This window comes from Ictidomys tridecemlineatus, chromosome 14, assembly GCF_052094955.1.
Source record: "Ictidomys tridecemlineatus isolate mIctTri1 chromosome 14, mIctTri1.hap1, whole genome shotgun sequence".
In the NCBI taxonomy this organism is placed as follows: Eukaryota; Metazoa; Chordata; class Mammalia; order Rodentia; family Sciuridae; genus Ictidomys; species Ictidomys tridecemlineatus.
This window is the reverse complement of record NC_135490.1, coordinates 8,009,736-8,027,799: the sequence shown is the minus strand read 5'-3', so window position 1 is coordinate 8,027,799 and position 18,064 is coordinate 8,009,736. Positions and strand designations below refer to the sequence as shown.

General features: G+C 41.8%; 1 protein-coding gene across 6 annotated transcripts in view; it reads right to left on the bottom strand.

Annotated features, from left to right (window-relative positions):
* The window catches only part of Fbxo16 (F-box protein 16), a 54,027-nt gene that overhangs the window by 3,391 nt on the left and 32,572 nt on the right, over positions 1 to 18,064 (bottom strand). For 5 of the 6 annotated variants that reach the window (XM_078030829.1, XM_078030827.1, XM_078030826.1 and 2 more), the window contains 2 exons: positions 15,288 to 15,517; positions 8,887 to 8,989 (listed from right to left, as the gene is read on the bottom strand). In XM_078030829.1, the coding sequence (XP_077886955.1) occupies positions 8,887 to 8,989; positions 15,288 to 15,517 (333 nt within the window). Of the gene's footprint in view, positions 1 to 529; positions 8,666 to 8,886; positions 8,990 to 15,287; positions 15,518 to 18,064 lie in introns of those variants that run through there. The other variant, XM_078030828.1, reaches the window with a different exon arrangement.

The window sequence follows — 18,064 nt, the reverse complement described above, 5'->3', positions numbered from 1 at the left end:
CCTAACATGTTCCACTGATTCCAGTTTCACCCATGAGTGGTGCAAGTGTTACAATCTCCCACTCCAGACCCTCAGGAGTTGTCTCCGACTCCTTGGGAGCTTTGCTCCTCTAGCCTATAAGCCACATGAGAGCAGCAACTCCATCTTATCACAGTGCATCCCTGGTGCCTACTCCAGTGCCTGCAAAACACTGTTGAATGAGTGTCAAATCCACCAGGGGTTCCTCCTGCTCTTTCATTTAAGGGCAATGGCTGAAGAAGGCAGACTCCCAAGCAGGATAGAAAACATTTGGCCTCAGGATGGATGTCAGAGAAGAATACTGAAAAGCTACTGAAGCTACGGAACTCAAGAAAGAACAGGGTGCCAGGTGGAGGCTGAATCCCAAGAAGGGTGATAAACAGGAAACAGCATGCATGTACCAGTTTATATGGACCAGTGTTTTCCACTCCTTGATTTATTTATTTTATTTTAATCTTGCTGTACTAGGAACTGAACCAGGGATGCTCTACCACCAAGCTACATCCTCAGCTTTTTTTTTTTTTTTTTTTTTTTATCTTTTATTTTTGAAACAAGGTCTTGCTATGTTGTCAGCAGTGACCGAGAACTTGAATTGTGAACCTCCTGCCTCAGCCCACACTCCCAGTTGCTGGGATTAGAGGTGTGTACTACAGAGCCCAGCTTCCCTAATTTTTTTTTTTTATCTTTTTGTTGGTGTTTCATTTATGTTATGTGTAGACATTTGGAAATGATCATTGATAGGAATAATGCCACTGGATAAACCCATGGATCAATTAAGAAGACCAATTAGGTAAAGCACTCTCTAGATGTGATGATTATTATTATCCAAAGCACATGTATAAAGACATGAATTAGTGTGAATATACTTTGTATACAACCAGAGGCACAAAAATTGTGCTCTATATGTATAATAAGAATTGTAATGCATTCCACTGCCATAAATAAATAAATAATAATAAATACAACAAAGAAAACCGAGCAGGGTGCCAACCACTCTTCTAGGAAGACCACCATCGACAATAATCACAAATTCCTTATGGCTATGTATGCGCTGAGTCGCACGTTCATCCTTTATTTTGATCTTCTCTGAGAGCACGTGATGTGGAAAAGAAGGGTAAAGAAGGTGACAGGGTCAGGGGCTGTGGCACCTGCCTGTAGTCCCAGCTCCTGGGGAGGCTGAGGCAGGAGGATTCCTTGAGCCAGGGGTTCAAGGTCAGCCTGTACAACAGAGCAAGACCTCATCTCAGAAAAACAAAAAGAAGGTGACAGTGACGATCTTCACTTTTTTAGGAGATTCCACCCACCTCCTTCCTTTTTTAAAAATCCACCTCTCAACATTTTATTATGACTCCTAGTTCAGGAGCGATGTGATAACAACCTATCCAAATATGGATTGTTATTTGAAAACCATAAAACTGCAAGTTTTTAAATTTGAGTCATGTAGGCAGTTTAAACTCCCTGCTATAAATAGGTCGGGGGTGGGCAGTAAATAGCCATGAGTGGAGACACGGGTCAGAGCTTGGCGAAGGTGGCTGAGAGGGACTTCCCCCGAGGAGGAAGATCTAAGGGAGGTGAGGGCGGACCTGGGTTCATCCCTAGGATGGAGTGCATCACAGAATCCTGTGAGAAGGCCCCTGCTATCTCCTATCTGCCAAGGGGCCCAGAAGGCTGCTCAGACCTGTCTGGTCACCTTACAGAAGGCCCCTACACCTATGAGGGTGTTCCCTTTTCCTCCAGCCTCCTTCTGTGAGAAACAGAAGCAAGGTGTTAGGGAGAAATAACTTTCACAGCTTTAAAGATGCCCCAGGCGGGTCTTTGTTCCTGGTTTATCTTGGGGTACAGCTGTCAGCTGCAGAGGAAGATTAGGCAACTTTGGCCATGGTTTTGAAATTTAATCCAAGACTAACGCCTACACCATTGAGCCATCCAAGTAGGTGAGATTAAGCAGAGGTGTGTTACAAAATATGCACAGGCCACAAGATATGGGCGGTTTGCTAGCAATGATCATGAACTAGTTTTAAAACGTACGTATTGGGATTAAGCCCAGGGCTTCCTGCATGCTAGGAAAGGGCTCTGCCTCTGAGCTGCGTTCCCCGCCCCATATGTGTACATTTTAAACCTGGTAATAACAGTGGTTAAATGTGTCATCACTAAAGGTATACAACTAATAACATGATATAATTGACAAACACGGTGCTTCTCTTTTGGAAGATCCCAAGTGGAAGTTAATTTGTGTCCAAAAATTTGGCTTAATTCTAAGACTCAGCCGGGGTCTCTCCCAAGACTCCCTTCTGCCCCAGGATGCTCAGCAAGGAGGCCTTTCACTCCTGGGTCCCCAAGTTACACCCTCCAAGATTGCCATGTAAGTGGCTTGTGCACGTGGCACAGGGTGGGTACCAGGAGTCCAGCACACTCCAGTTCTTCAGGTGGGAACCGTGGGGTAGCAACAGCAGCCCTGAAGAGTGGATGCAGGAAAGAACCCCATGCAGGGGTCACCTGGGAAAGGAAGCCATGTGGCTTGCACTCACACGGCCACCCTTCCTGACACAGTGGAACTGACTCAGAGGAAAAGACTGGGGGGGCTGGGGATGTGGCTCAAGTGGTAGCGCGCTCGCCTGGCATGCGTGCGGCCCGTGTTCGATCCCCAGCACCACATACAAACGAAGATGTTGTGTCCGCCGAAAACTAAAAAATAAATAAATATTTTAAAAAAAAAGACTGGGGGAGGGGAAAGGTGAACCCAGGCAGAATCCTGTCCCACAGGTTGGGGCCTCCTGCCCCTCCTTCAGGCTGCCTGCTGGTCCCTCTTCCTTCTGTCTCTCACACCCTTCCTGGGGGCCACAGGTGGGATTCAGTAGGATTTTACTGCTGCTACTACAGGTTGAGTGGCCCTTATCAAGATGCTTCAGATGCTGGAATATTCACACATAAATAATGAGGTGTCTTAGGGATGGGACCCCAAGGTCTAATGGGAAACTCACTCGTTTCGTACATAACTCACAGGTAATAAGGTGACTTTATAGAATATGTTTAGTACACCTGTGTTTTGACCGTGACCTGTCAATGAGGTCAGGTTGGAATTGTCCATTTGCAGTGTCATGTCAGTGCTCAAAAACGTTTGGATTTTAAAGCATTTTGGATTTTGGATGTTTGGATTAGGGATGCTCACCTAGTGCTTCCATGTCTAGCTGCTATTTATTGAGTGCCTGCTTTAAGCCAGGAACCCTGCAAAATGCCTTTCATGCTTCTCGAACCCTGCAAACCAGTCTCGTTACTGACTCCAGTCCCCAGATGAGGACTCCTAGAGAGGGTAAGTGACCTGGTCCAAATCACCAAAATAGTGGTTCTGAGCATGGAACCTAGGTACTGAGCACTGAATCTAGGTCCTAGCTGGTGCTCTTGGACAGCAAAGTAATAAAAAAAAACAGGGTGGCATTTTACAGGAGAGAACACAGACAAGTATTAAGAACTTAGTATATACCTGGTATTTAGGCCTGACAATGATCTTACAAAGTAGACATCATTACTCCCATTTCATAGATGAAGAAACTGAGGTTTAAGGAGGTTACATAACTATCCAAAGTTGCTTTGTTTAATAAAAGGTCCCAGTCTGTCTGAATGCAAAGCCCATATTTTTTTTTTTAAAGAGAGAGTGAGAGAGGAGAGAGAGAGAGAGAGAATTTTTAATATTTATTTTTTTTAGTACTCGGCGGACACAACATCTTTGTTGGTATGTGGTGCTGAGGATCGAACCCGGGCCGCACGCACGCCAGGCGAGCGCACCACCGCTTGAGCCACATCCCCAGCCCCCATATTCTTTTTTATTCTTACTTCCAAATGGAATTCCTGGGAGTTTCATCGATTGACTGAAATAATTTAAAATATCTCCTATGGATGTTTTTAGCTCTGCACATCCAAACCAGATACACAACAAACACCAGGGGTGTGGAACAGATATTGAAAAAGCGTATGCAGGATTACCTGCAAGAAAATCGCTGCATTGGGGCTGGGGCTGTAGCTCAGTGCGTAGAGTATGCGCCTTGCACATGTGATGGCACTAGGTTCGATCCTCAGCACCACATAAAAATAAAGATATTATTGTGTCCATCTACAACTGAAAAAATTTTTTTAAAAAAAATCGCTGTAGGGCTGGGATGTGGCTCAAGCGGTAGCGCGCTCGCCTAGCATGCGTGCGGCCCGGGTTCGATCCTCAGCAGTACCACATACCAACAAAGATGTTGTGTCCGCCGAGAACTAAGAAAAAATAAATAAATGTTAAAATTCTCTTTCTCTCTCTCTCTGTCCCCCTCTCTCACTCTCTCTTAAAAAAAAAAAAAAAATCGCTGTAAAAATTCTGGTAAATCCTTTGGTTTTAGCTAATCATATTCTCTAAGGTTCAAAGAAAGAGATGGGAGACAGACAATAATTGTTATTGGCTTAAAATTAGGGGATGAACTGTCTTTAGGATTCTATGGAAAGTCACTTTGATCACAGTGGAGTCCTCCAGGTGAAGAGAGGGACCTAGGGGATCCACAAGCCCAGCCTTAAGCCTGAGATGGACTTTATTTATTTTTATATTTATTTATTTGTTTATGTTTGCAGTACTGGAGTTGAACCCAGGGGTGCTCTACCACTGAGCTACATCCCCAACCCTTCTTACTTTTTAAAATTTTGAGACAGGGCCTGTGCTAAGTTGCTGAGGCTGGCCTCGAACTCGCTATCCTCCTGCTTCAGCCCCTGAGTCACCGGGATTACAGGTGTGTGCCCTGGTACCCCACTGGAATGGACTTTTAAAGGGTTGTAACTGGAACTCTCATTTTATAACTGTGAAGAGGAAAGCTCCAGGAGGTTGAGTGACTGCTAGTTAGTTAGCAGTAGAGTCCAGACAGGCTCTGGGTTCCCCACTCTTTGTACCACATGATCCAGGAAGCACTTTAGAATTCATTCCTTTTTTCTCCTATTTGAACCAGTGAGGAAAAAAAGACCGAGAGAGCCTGAATTGAAGCATTTAAAAAAAAAAAAAATCAAAACACCTAGAGTAAAGTGATCCTGGAAAGAGGTGAAGAAGGTAATTTCAGAGGCTGGAATTAGCAGCGCCCAGGAAAAGATACTGTCTTATCTAAGGCAATTAAAGTAAGCAGGCAATTAAAGGCTTTTGTTATTTGGGTCGGAGGTTTACAAGGCTGAGAAGCAGCAAGCTTTCTGAAAGCCACAGTCAAATCAGGACCCAGAAAGTGCAGGCTTCTAACTCCCAAGGAAAAGTCCAGTGTGAGACAAAAGATTCTTGATTTTATATTTGACATGGAAAGAACCAAAGAAGCAAAGCAAGATGTGAGCTGGTCCCGGACCCAGGAAACCCAGAGCCCACCTCCTGGGTCTCTGTGACTTGTCCCAAGGGGCTTTGGTTTTCATGTCCATGTGTAAACCAGAAGAATTCCCCATTAGGAGGCAAGGGGGTGTTAACATTCCAGTAACGACAGACAAACTCATTTGGAACTGGTTGAGTCACTACTGTCCTGGCCCCTTCCCCTGCCTAACCAGCTTCTCTCCCTCTCTTCTCCTTTTACCTCTTTCCTCCCCACTGCCTCTCCTCCTCCTTCCTTTCCCTGAGCAGAAACAACAAACTACAAATTTTTCCCCTGCAGAGACCTGGACCTTGCTATCAAGGGCTCAGGCTCCCTGCAAGCTCATCAAAGTCCTCCCCCAAGGAGACAGTTCCCTCCTTCCATAAGTGGAACTATGGAGCCAGCTGTTACGATTTTTAAAAATTGGCCTGTGCATTGTGTGTCTTTACACAAGACTGAAATCTTTGAAGTTTAAAAGAAGATAGTACTCCTTTTTAATTGTCCTGTTTTGTATGGAATTGTATTACCAGAACTCATATTTATGCAGATTATACAACTTTCATAAGAAGTCTTAGAAATCCAAAAGCATTAGCAATCCAATCTAAGCTTTATTCCCATCTTTTGCCAATCATTCACACAAAAAAGTGGTTGGGTGGGGCGGTTGTAAGCACCGCAGCCCCTGGGGATCTTGTCTAGAATTGAGAGCAGAAGAGAAAATCAGCTGCCCTTTCAAACTCACACCTATTAAATAATGTGCTCCATGCAAGCTCACAGCAGTGTGTGCACACTGGAAACCGTTTCCCTGAGGGCATTTCCTTTTAGACAGACCCTCCTATCTGCAGGCTGTAAGTAATGATAGGCGAAAAGGGAGGATGACAGCTGTGGCCCCGGGGAGATGGCTTAAGGAATATTCTTTGTACTCTTTTAGGCTTGGGTGCTTTCTTCTCTTCCAGACCTTTCCATTTGACAAAGCCTTACCTTCTCCACCTATCACACACACCTTTTTCCCATGACAGGTGCAAGGAGTCTTCAAGTGTCTGATCTCAGATAATCTCCTGGCCAGGGCTTGGGGACATGTCACTCTCATCCCTGCCTTTAGCACAGCCGTTTCTCTAGTTCCTCCTGAGATCTTCCTCCATAAACCTGTCACAATTCTGTGGGAGCCTTCTATCACATTCATGAGCTTCTCCCTTGGACTCACACCTGGGCTGTGTCCACCACAGTGAGTGGCCTCCACACTCTACTCCCTGGTGTCCTTAGGACCCCAGCTGGATTTCCTCAATGCCCCTTTCCTCTTGCCCCAGGCCCACAGGCAGCATTTCCTTATTGCACAGTCCTCTTGCCTGGCCCAGGCTGCTTGTCTCCTCGGGGCTCTGTAGCCTTGGTGGGGACCCAAGGCCACCCTGTGGAGGAGGGGCCGAACCACACGCAGCCGGCAGCCTGAACAGGAGACTTGTCACAGGCAAGCGTGGCACAGACATGAGCCAAAGATCATGGCGTGCTTCTGGGGGATTCCATTCTGTCTTACGCTCTTTATCAACACTCCTAAATAGATCATGGTGTGAAAATTAGCATATTTACAAAAACAAAACAAGTAGATAGATACAATCATGCACTTCGTTTACGAACAGCAGATTGTTCTCTCTCTTGGTTTCATTTACCCTGGTTTCCTTTTCAGTCTCATTAGCACAACTTTTCACTTTTTAATTTATATGAACATTTTAACTTAAGCAATCTGCTAGTGCTTGACAGAGGGTTAATGTCAAGAGCCCCCGGGGATGGCTTCTGGTTGGCCTTTGGTGTTTGTTCTTGAAGCAGGAGAATGGTTTGTCTGTGCTGATGATTTGTAAGCATGCATCACCATCAACTTTAAAAAATATATACTTATTTTTTAGTTTTAGGTGGACACAATATCTTTATTTTACATTTATGTGGTGCTGAGGATCGAACCCAGTGCCTCGTGCATGCTAGGCAAGTGCTCCACAACTAAGCCACCACCCCAGGCCCACCATCAACTCTTACTGTCCTTCACATTCTGTTTTCCTGGACTTGTCTCCTGCTCTGTGTTTAACAGGGGTGGAGGCCAGGCAGAAGTGCTTTGTAATGGCCTGTGTGATAAGCCTCATAAAGTTATTTTTCTCAATTAATGGTTTCATCGATAATTTTATTGCTTTGCTCTAACTTCCAAATCCCTTGGGCATCCTATCTGTGATAAGGTTCCCCCAGTCCAACAAAATGGGCCCTTCAGAATACAGACTGATATATTTTAAGAAGTTCTCTCTATCTATCTCTCTCTCTTATTTTTTTTAAACATAATACTTAAAAAACATTTAAACAAAAGTAATAGGGCTTTAAAGCAGAGCACTAAAAGAGATTTATTCATGAGTACATGCATACTAGTCTCCACACTGACATCACTTTATATTGATTTTCCTTGAGTGTGCATTCTCTGCTTTTCCCTAAATCTTAACTACTGTATGAGAACTTTTTATTCCATGCTTATTGCATGCTTCCTTCTACTTTGCTCCAAAAACTCTTATGATGTGCTAAAAGGAATCCATTAGGGTTCAGAACTGCAGTTTGTGAAGGTCTGCAGTGAATCAATCATACCCCTTAATCACAATTGCTGACTTGATTAGGTAGTCGATTAGCTATTGTTTTTCTTTAGAGAGAAAACAAAACTTATTAACCTATTTTTCTGGAGTTATTTTATTTATGTATATACTGGGAGGATCAAACCCCAAAGCGTTCTATCTTTGAGCTACATCATCAGTTCTATTTCGCCAGCGATGGGAGTGGTTACAAGGGATTGAACCCAGGGGCCCTTAACCACGGAGCTACATCCCCAGCCCTCTTTATTTTTTGAGACAGGTCTTGCTAAGTTGCTAAGGGCTTCCCTAAGTTGCTGAGGCTGGCCTTGAATTTGTGATGCTCCTGCCTCAGACTCTGGAGTCTCTGGGATTATAGGCATGTGCCACTCCCAGAACTAGTTCTTTTTGTATTATTTTGAGACAGGTTCTCACTCAACTGTAGACTGGCTTAGAACTCGAGACCCCCCTGCCTTGGCCTCCGGAGTTGCTAGAGGAGTAACTTTAAATGTACCTCCGTAACCAAGCCCTGCTGGCACCAGGAGAGCTATGTAGAGCACAGCTTTCTCTCAGGTCAGGGGACTTTCACTCTAGAAAGCAGCAATTTCTGGTAGCCTCCTGCTCCCTGCCCCCAAGAACTCATGGCAGAAGAAAGGACCAACAATAATACACTCCTGCACATTTCGCAAAGCATTTTCACACGCATCAGCCTCCCTAAATAAAAAACAAAAAAACAGATGAGAAGATAGAAACTCAGAAAGATCACATATATCTTCAAGGTCCAATAGCTAGAATGTAGGTTTGTGTCAGAGACCAGGATTGAAACAACCCCCTGAAAATTCTGACTTAAAAACAAATTCAGTGTCACAGACAGGATTAGAATCCAGCAATTTTCATAACATTGTGGCAGTGAATCTTTTCTAAGCAATGCTTACCAGGAAATGTGCTTTTCTTGGCCTAGCTCTGTCCTGCAATTTATTTTTCTTATCCTGTGACTGTCGGCTGAAATCTGGGATCATTTCATTTCTTTTCTTTCTTCTGTAAATTGGAAAGCAGTGGAAACATGATAAATTAACATTTTAGAACTTTGGTGGTCCATAGAGCTATTTGATTTCGTTGTCCCGGTGATTTCAAAGGTTGTTTGCACTCCACTGGAAGCAAGCCACACGTCTATCAACAGAGAAGGGGGTGAATGAACATTGGCATACCCACACAATGGAGTACTATGAGCTATCAAACGGAAGCAGAATATTTCTATATACAACTGCAGAATGACTGCCAGGATACAGTGTTACCTGAAGAAAGAAACGTGAATAAAGAAAGGTGGATGTCAGGGCTGTGGCTGTGGCTTAGTGGTAGCACACTTGCCTGGTATGTGCGGGGCGCTGGGTTTGGTTTCTCAGTACTGTATATAAATACATAAAATAAAGGTCTATCAACAACTAAAAAACAAAAATTTAAAAAAAAAGAAAGGTGAATGTATTGTGTGCTACCATTCATTTCAGAAAGGAGATATATGAAAATATGTGTGTATGTTATCTATTTGCTTATTATGCTTTTAATTTTTTTAAAATTTTTATTGTTGGTTGTTCAAAACATTACATAGTTCTTGATATATCATATTTCACACTTTGATTCAAGTGGGTTATGAACTCCCATTTTTACCCCGTATACAGATTGCAGAATCACATCGGTTACACTTCCATTGATTTACATATTGCCATACTAGTGTCTGTTGTATTCTGCTGCCTTTCCTATCCTCTACTATCCCCCCTCCCCTCCCCTCCCCTCCCCTCTTCTCTCTCTACCCCCTCTGCTGTAATTCATTTCTTTCCCTTGTATTTTTTTCCCTTTCCCCTCACTTCCTCTTGTATGTAATTTTATATAACCCTGAGGGTCTCCTTCCATTTCCATGCAATTTCCCTTCTCTCTCCCTTTCCCTCCCACCTCTCATCCCTGTTTAATGTTAATCTTCTTCTCATGCTCTTCGTCCTTACTCTGTTCTTAGTTACTCTCCTTCTATTAAAGAAGACATTTGGCATTTGTTTTTTAGGGATTGGCTAGCTTCACTTAGCATAATCTGCTCTAATGCCATCCATTTCCCTGCAAATTCTATGATTTTGTCATTTTTTAATGCAGAGTAATAATCCATTGTGTATAAATGCCACATTTTTTTTTATCCATTCGTCTATTGAAGGGCATCTAGGTTGGTTCCACAGTCTTGCTATTGTGAATTGTGCTGCTATGAACATCGATGTAGCAGTGTCCTGTAGTATGCTCTTTTTAGGTCTTTAGGGAATAGACCGAGAAGGGGAATAGCTGGGTCAAATGATGGTTCCATTCCCAGCTTTCCAAGAAATCTCCATACTGCTTTCCAAATTGGACGCACCAATTTGCAGTCCCACCAGCAATGTTCAAGTGTACCCTTTTCCCCACATCCTCGCCAGCACATGTTGTTGTTTGACTTCCTAATGGCTGCCAATCTTACTGGAGTGAGATGGTATCTTAGGGTGGTTTTGATTTGCATTTCTCTGACTGCTAGAGATGGTGAGCATTTTTTCATGTACTTGTTGATTGATTGTATGTCCTCCTCTGAGAAGTGTCTGTTCAGGTCCTTGGCCCATTTGTTGATTGGGTTATTTGTTATCTTATTGTCTAAATTTTTGAGTTCTTTGTATACTCTGGATATTAGGGCTCTATCTGAAGTGTGAGGAGTAGAGATTTGTTCCCAGGATGTAGGCTCCCTATTTACCTCTCTTATTGTTTCTTTTGCTGAGAAAAAACTTTTTAGTTTGAGTAAGTCCCATTTGTTGATTCTAGTTATTAACTCTTGTGCTATGGGTGTCCTATTGAGGAATTTGGAGCCCGACCCCACAGTATGTAGATTGTAGCCAACTTTTTCTTCTATCAGACGCCGTGATTCTGATTTAATATCAAGCTCCTTGATCCATTTTGAGTTAACTTTTGTGCATGGCGAGAGAAAGGAATTCAGTTTCATTTTGTTGCATATGGATTTCTAGTTTTCCCAGCACCATTTGTTGAAGATGCTATCTTTCCTCCATTGCATGCTTTTAGCCCCTTTATCAAATATAAGATAGTTGTAGTTTTTTGGATTGGTTTCTGTGTCCTCTATTCTGTACCATTGGTCCACCCGCCTGTTTTGGTACCAGTACCATGCTGTTTTTGTTACTATTGCTCTGTAGTATAGTTTGAAGTCTGGTATCGATATACTGCCTGATTCACACTTCCTGCTTAGCATTGATTTTGCTATTCTGGGTCTTTTATTTTTCCATATGAATTTCATGATTGCTTTCTCTATTTCTACAAGAAATGCTGTTGGGATTTTGATTGGCATTGCATTAAACCTATAGAGAACTTTTGGTAATATCGCCATTTTGATGATGTTAGTTCTTCCTATCCATGAACAGGGTATATTTTTCCATCATCTAAGATCTTCTTCTATTTCTCTCTTTAGGGTTCTGTAGTTTTCATTGTATAAGTCTTTCACCTCTTTTGTTAGGTTGATTCCCAAGTATTTTATTTTTTTTGAGGATATTGTGAATGGAGTGGTTGTCCTCATTTCCATTTCATAGTATTTGTCACTGATATACAGGAATGCCTTTGATTTATGCGTGTTGATTTTATATCCTGCCACTTTGCTGAATTCATTTATTAGCTCTAATAGTTTCTTTGTAGACCCTTTTGGGTCTGCTAGGTATAGAATTGTGTCATATGCAAATAGTGATGATTTGAGTTCTTCTTTTCCTATTTTTATGCCTTTAATTTCTTTTGTCTGTCTAATTGCTCTGGCCAGTGTTTTGAGAACTATGTTGAACAGAAGTGGTGAGAGAGGGCATCCCTGTCTTGTTCCAGATTTTAGAGGGAATGCCTTCAATTTTTCTCCATTCAGAATGATGCTAGCCTGAGGCTTAGCATAGATTGCTTTTACAATATTGAGGTATGTTCCTGTTATCCCTAGTTTTTCTAGAGTTTTGAGCATAAAGCGATGCTGTACTTTGTCGAATGCTTTTTCTGCATCTATCGAGATGATCATATGGTTCTTATTTTTAAGTCTATTGATGTGGTGAATAACATTTATTGATTTCCGTATATTGAACTAGCTTTGCATCCCAGGGGTGAATCCTACTTGATCATGGTGCACAATTTTTTTGATATGTTTTTGTATCCGATTCGCCAGAATTTTATTGAGGATTTTTGCATCTAGGTTCATTAGAGATATTGGTCTGTAGTTTTCTTTCTTTGAAGTGTCTTTGTCTGGTTTAGGAATCACAGTGGTGTTGGCCTCGTAGAATGAATTTGGAAGTTCTCCCTCTTTTTCTATTCCCTGAAATAACTTGAAAAGTATTGGTATTAGTTCCTCTTTAAAGGTTTTGTAAAGCTCTGCTGTATACCCATCCGGTCCTGGGCTTTTCTTAGTTGGTAGTCTTTTGATGGTTTCTTCTATTTCCTCAATTGATATTGGTCTGTTTAGGTTGTCTATATCCTCCTGACTCAATCTGGGCAGATCATATGACTTAAGAAATTTATTGATGCCTTCACTATCTTCTATTTTATTGGAGTATAAGGATTCAAAATAATTTCTGATTATCTTCTGTATTTCTGAAGTGTCTGTTGTGATATTGCCTTTTTCATCCCGTATGCTAGTAATTTGAGTTCTCTCTCTTCTTCTCTTCGCTAGCATGGCTAAGGGTCTGTCTAATGTCTTCCTTGAGACTCCAGATCATCTGAAGCATGTATATCCTGAATTCTTTATCTGACATTCCATCTGCTGCAGCTATTACCTCTTCTAAAGTTGAGTTGACCTGCACTGCTTGTGGTCCTTTCTTTCCTTGCCTTTTCATACCGCTCGCGTTTCTTTCTGCTTGGTGAAACTGTTGTGTTATTGAATTTTCCCTGGAGGGAGACTCTTGAGGCCCTGCAGAGCTTTTTTTATTTAGCTAAAAATAATGCTGATGAAATCATGGGTCTCATGGTAGTTTGGGGTGGACTTGTTTCAAATACATAACCTTTAAACAAGCTTCAGGAAGGCTCCTCCACTCTTGGCCTCAAGCTTCCCAAATGGAAGAGCGAGGGATAGTCTCCAGGGGCTGGTGAGAGAGAGCTGCTTTCTATTTTTTAAGATTAAAGAAAATTTGTTGTTGTTGATGTAGATGGACAGAATACTTTTATTCTATTTATTTTAATGTGGTGCTGCTGAGGATCTAACAGGGCCTCACACATGCTAGGCAAGGACTCTGCCACTCAGTGACTCTGCCACTAAGCTACAGCCCCAGCCTCTATTTTTTTTAAATTTATTTTTATTTTTTGGCGGACGCAACATCTTTCTTTGTATGTGGTGCTGAGGATCGAACTCGGGCCGCACGCATGCCAGGTGAGCGCGCTACTGCTTGAGCCACATCCCCAGCCCCCCCAGCCTCTATTTTTAAAGTTATTATTATTATTATTATTATTATGATGCTTGTATTTTTTAATGGAAGAATCAAACTATAAAATTTTAAAAAAATGTTTAGCTATAAGTAGGATTCTCACGTCAACTGATCAGGAACAGGGAATATGGAAAACAGGGACAGAAACTAAACTATGTCATTTATATCTTATTTTGCATATTTAAGGTTGGAACCATCTAAATTTTTCTCCAATTTATGAGCAAAAGTGAAGGGAAAAAAAATCCCTAAGATTTATTTAAAAAAAAAAAAAGAAAGAAACAAATGATCTTGCCCATGAGGTCGATGGCATTACCACACACACAGAGTCATTTCATGGGACTTTAACACAGTCATCTGTCTGAGTATTCTTAGTTGAGTGTATACTAAAGACGAAAACACAGGCAAGGAAATCATAAACCGTTTTCAGTAATCACACTGTTGGTATTATTATTAGCACTGGTTTCTAAAAGTACCACACACATGAAGCAGAGGTTGTCAAACCGCAGCCCACAGGCCAAATCCAGTCTGCTTCCCATTTCTGTAAATAAAGTTTTATTGGCACATAGCCATGTTTCTTTTTTCGTATGGTCTATGCCTGTTTTTAGGTTATAAGAGCAGAGTTGACAAAGGACAGATGTTCTCTCTGATTATGCAGATGCTGACTCACCATAGGCGGGGTGGGGGGGTGTTCACCGATTGGTCAGGACAGAGACAGAGAAGGGAGAGAGATGGGAATGGGAAAGACAGTAGAATGACATCACTTTCCCATGTTCATGTGTGAATACATGACCAATGTCACTCTGCACCGGGTACAACACAAGGATGGGAAGTTACACTCCTGACCATCTGCATGGCCAACCACAGAGGACAGAGGACACGTTAAGTAGCACAGTGGCAGTGAAATCCCCAAAACCCAGAATGTGAGAAGCTCTACAGGACAAAAGGCCTGATTTCTATAACAGGATGGATGAAACCACATGACCTAAGATTTGTCTCAAAAATAACCCACGGGAGGAGCAGAGTGGGCAAGGAACAAGTGAAACCAGAGTGCACCAGAGTTGAAAACTGCTCATGCTAGACATTGGTTGCAGGGGTTTGTTTTCTCTTCTCTCTACTTGTGTATTATTGCAATGGTGCACACCTATAATCCCAGGGTTTGGGAGGCTGAGGCACAAGGATCACCAGTTCAGAGCGAGCCTCAGCAATTTAGTGAGGCTCTAAGCAACTCAGTGAGACCTTGCCTCAAAATAAAAAAGGGCTGAGGGTGTGGCGCAGTGTTTGAGTGCCCCAGGTTCAATCCCAAGGACCAAACATAAATAAACAAATAAACACTGCCTTTGCCCGAATATTTCCTGCCACTTAATTTTCAAAAAAATTCCCTAACTTTTGTTTGTGTGTGTGTGTGTGTGTGTGTGTGGCAATGGACACCTCTAGCCCCTTTTACTATTTTTTATTTTGAGACAGGGTGTCGCTAAGTTGCTCAGGTAGGCCTAGAACTTGCCATCCTCCTGCCTCTGCCTCTGCCTCCTGAGTCGCAGAGATTACAACCACGATGACTCGGTTTACCTTGTGTTACATACGTGAGTACCTCCCTCTCATTTACCCACTGGCTGTTGCAGAAGGGAAATACCAGGGTGAGAAGGAGGAGGCTAGAATACGCCCCAGGGTGCTGGCTTGCAATTGAACATTGAAACATGAAAAGGCTGCAGGGTGGGGTTGTTGCAGCAACAAAATGCAAAGAACCACCATGAACAGGGCAAAGGTGCAAAGGATGGGTAGTTTACTTTTCCAATGACCTCTTGCTCCAATGTATTGGAAAGCTTTGGTATTTCACAGTAAGTTCTATTCTCCTCTTTTAAAATACCCAAGTACCAAGGAGAGTTCCTTACCCTTGCCCTGGCTGGAGGGGGTTGCAGTTGTCCAGGTAGTTAAACCGAATGATATCAGTTGGATGCTTATCAGAGGACCTCCAAGGGGGCAGCTCTCTCTCCCCTAGGTTATTCTTCTTTCTTAAAGAGGTGGAAGGACGAAAGGTTGATGAAGGGCACTGCTTCTGCTCTGGAGAACTGCTTGAGAGTGACCGAACATCCGCAATTATAAATGTTTCTTTTGGCGGTGTCTAGAAAAAGAAAACATTACTTCTGTTATTGAAGCACTATAATAGTAATGATAACAATAAAACAAAGCATATCATCTCATCATGACCCATCTCATCACCACCACCATCAGCATGACCCTGTGGGGATCACAGCAGTCCCCATGTGGGAGTGCCAAGCACAGTCTTGGTAGTTTTCAAGCATTGTGCTATTTAACCTTCATAGTCATTTTATCAGGTAATCTATTTTACAGAAGTGAAAACTGAAGATAAGAGCAAACAATTAATTTGTCAGTGTAACATTAAGTAGACTTTGAATCTGAACCCAGGATTGTCTTCCTTCAAGCCCACACACCAAACCTCCTTCTCTTACACTTGAGGGATCTTCTGTCACTTCGTTGTCTGGTTTGTTACAACTGCAGTTAATTTATTCACAAAAAAAGACACATTAAAAAAATAAGTAAAGGTGAGGTGGATGTTGTGGCACATGCCACCAGGGAGGCTGAGGTAGGAGGACTGCAGGTTGCAAGTTAGAGTCCAGCCTGGGCAGCTTAGCAAGGCCCTGTCTCAAGATAAAAATTTTTAAATAGAAAGAAAAAAATAAAAGGTGTGTGTGGGGTTAGGGTTGGGATGTAGCTCAATGGAAGAACACTTGCCTAGCCAGAGGAAGGTCCTGGGGTCAATACCTAGCACCACAAGAAAAGAGAAAGAGAGAGATATAAAAAAGGTGCTCCAGCTCCAAAGACCTCCTCCAATAGAGACAATGTCAAGTTGTACAGGAGCAGACTACAGGTCTTACAGATCTTATTACCCAAACCTCAACTACTCCCAAAGGACACTTCTGCTTAATTTCCAGAATTGAAAGTCTGTCTTCTCTGCATGAAATTCATAAGGGTTTTTATGTGGTTGCAGCCTAAGGGGAGTGGTCCTGGTATGTTGGGAAGCCACTAAGAACTTAATTTTTGTTCATTAAGAGATTAGGGAAGCTTTGCTTGGGAAATTAGTTTTTTTTTTTTTCCACTTGTTTGTGAACATCAAGAAATTCTCCATTTGGGACTGGGGATGTGGCTCAGTGGTAGAGCCTGCTTAGCATGATCAAAGGCCTGGCTTCAATCCCCCACATGTACACACACAAAAGAAAGAAGTTCCCTAGTCCCTCTAAGCATAATCAATTAATTACTCATTGTTTCAAATGTTCTTAGTATACATTTCCACTACAGAATAACTCAGTATTCAGTGTTGCAAATGAATTATTTATTTGTATATGACCTGGGCTACTAGACCAAGATCTGTGAAAACAGGATTAGGATATTTTCACTCTTAGCACCTACCAAATAATAGTTTTTAGTAAATATTTACTCACTTAATGAATGATTACAGCTTTGTAGCAAATTAAGAAGACATTTTTATATAACTGATAGCTCTTTATTGGTTTAATATTAAATATATTTTTAATATCTTTATTTTATTTGTTTATTTATTTACTTTTTTTTTTAAATTTTTTTTTTAAGAGAGAGTGAGAGAGGGGGGGAGAGAGAGAGAGAGAGAGAGAGAGAGAGAGAGAATTTTTTTTTAATGTTTATTTTTTAGTTCTCGGCAGACACAACATCTTTGTTGGCATGTGGTGCTGAGGATCGAACCCGGGTCGCATGCATGCCAGGCGAGCGCGCTACCGCTTGAGCCACATCCCCAGCCCTTTACTTTTTTTAATGTGGTGCTGAGGATTGAACCCAGGGCCTCCCACATGCTGGGCAAGCACACTACTGCTGAGCCACAGCCTCAGCCTCTAATATTAAATTTTTTGTGCAGGTCCCATTTAGAATAGACATTCATTTCATTTCTCTGAGCTTCTTTTTTTTTTAATATCTTTATTTTGTTTATTTTTTTTCCTGGTGCTGAGGATTGAACCCAGTACCTCACATGTGTGAGGCAAGCGCTCAACCACTGAGCCACAACCCCAGCCCTCTCTGAGCTTCTTTTGAAATAAACTCATCTCTTTTGCTGGACGAGATCTAGTTTAATGCTATTGGAAATAAATAATACATGGCACTAAAAAATGCCTTCAGAGCAAAATATCCGAGTATAAATGCTAATAATTATATATAAAATCATAAATTCTGAAAAGTACAAAATGCTTGACACTTTAATAACACAGGTAATAATGAACTCTATGACAATTTTTCTGTATGAAAGAAACCAAATTTTTGCTCACATCAATTGAAGTCTCTCTTTTTCTTTCTTTCTTTCTTTCTTTCTTTCTTTTTTTTTTTTTTTTTTTTTTTTTTAGTATTGGGGATTGAACCCAGGGCCTCACACATGCCAGGCAAGTGCTCACTATTACTGGGCTACATACATTCCCAGGATCCTCAGGATGAAGTCTTTTCCCCCCCAATATTGGTGTTTTTATTTTTTTGTTTGTTTCAGGTTTATTAGTTCTTTTTAGGTATACATGGCAGCAAAGTATATTTTTTTTAATTCTAACTTCTTATATATGACAGCAGAAGGCATTACAATTCATATTATACATACAGAACACAATTTTTCATATCTCTGGTTGTATACAAGTTAGAG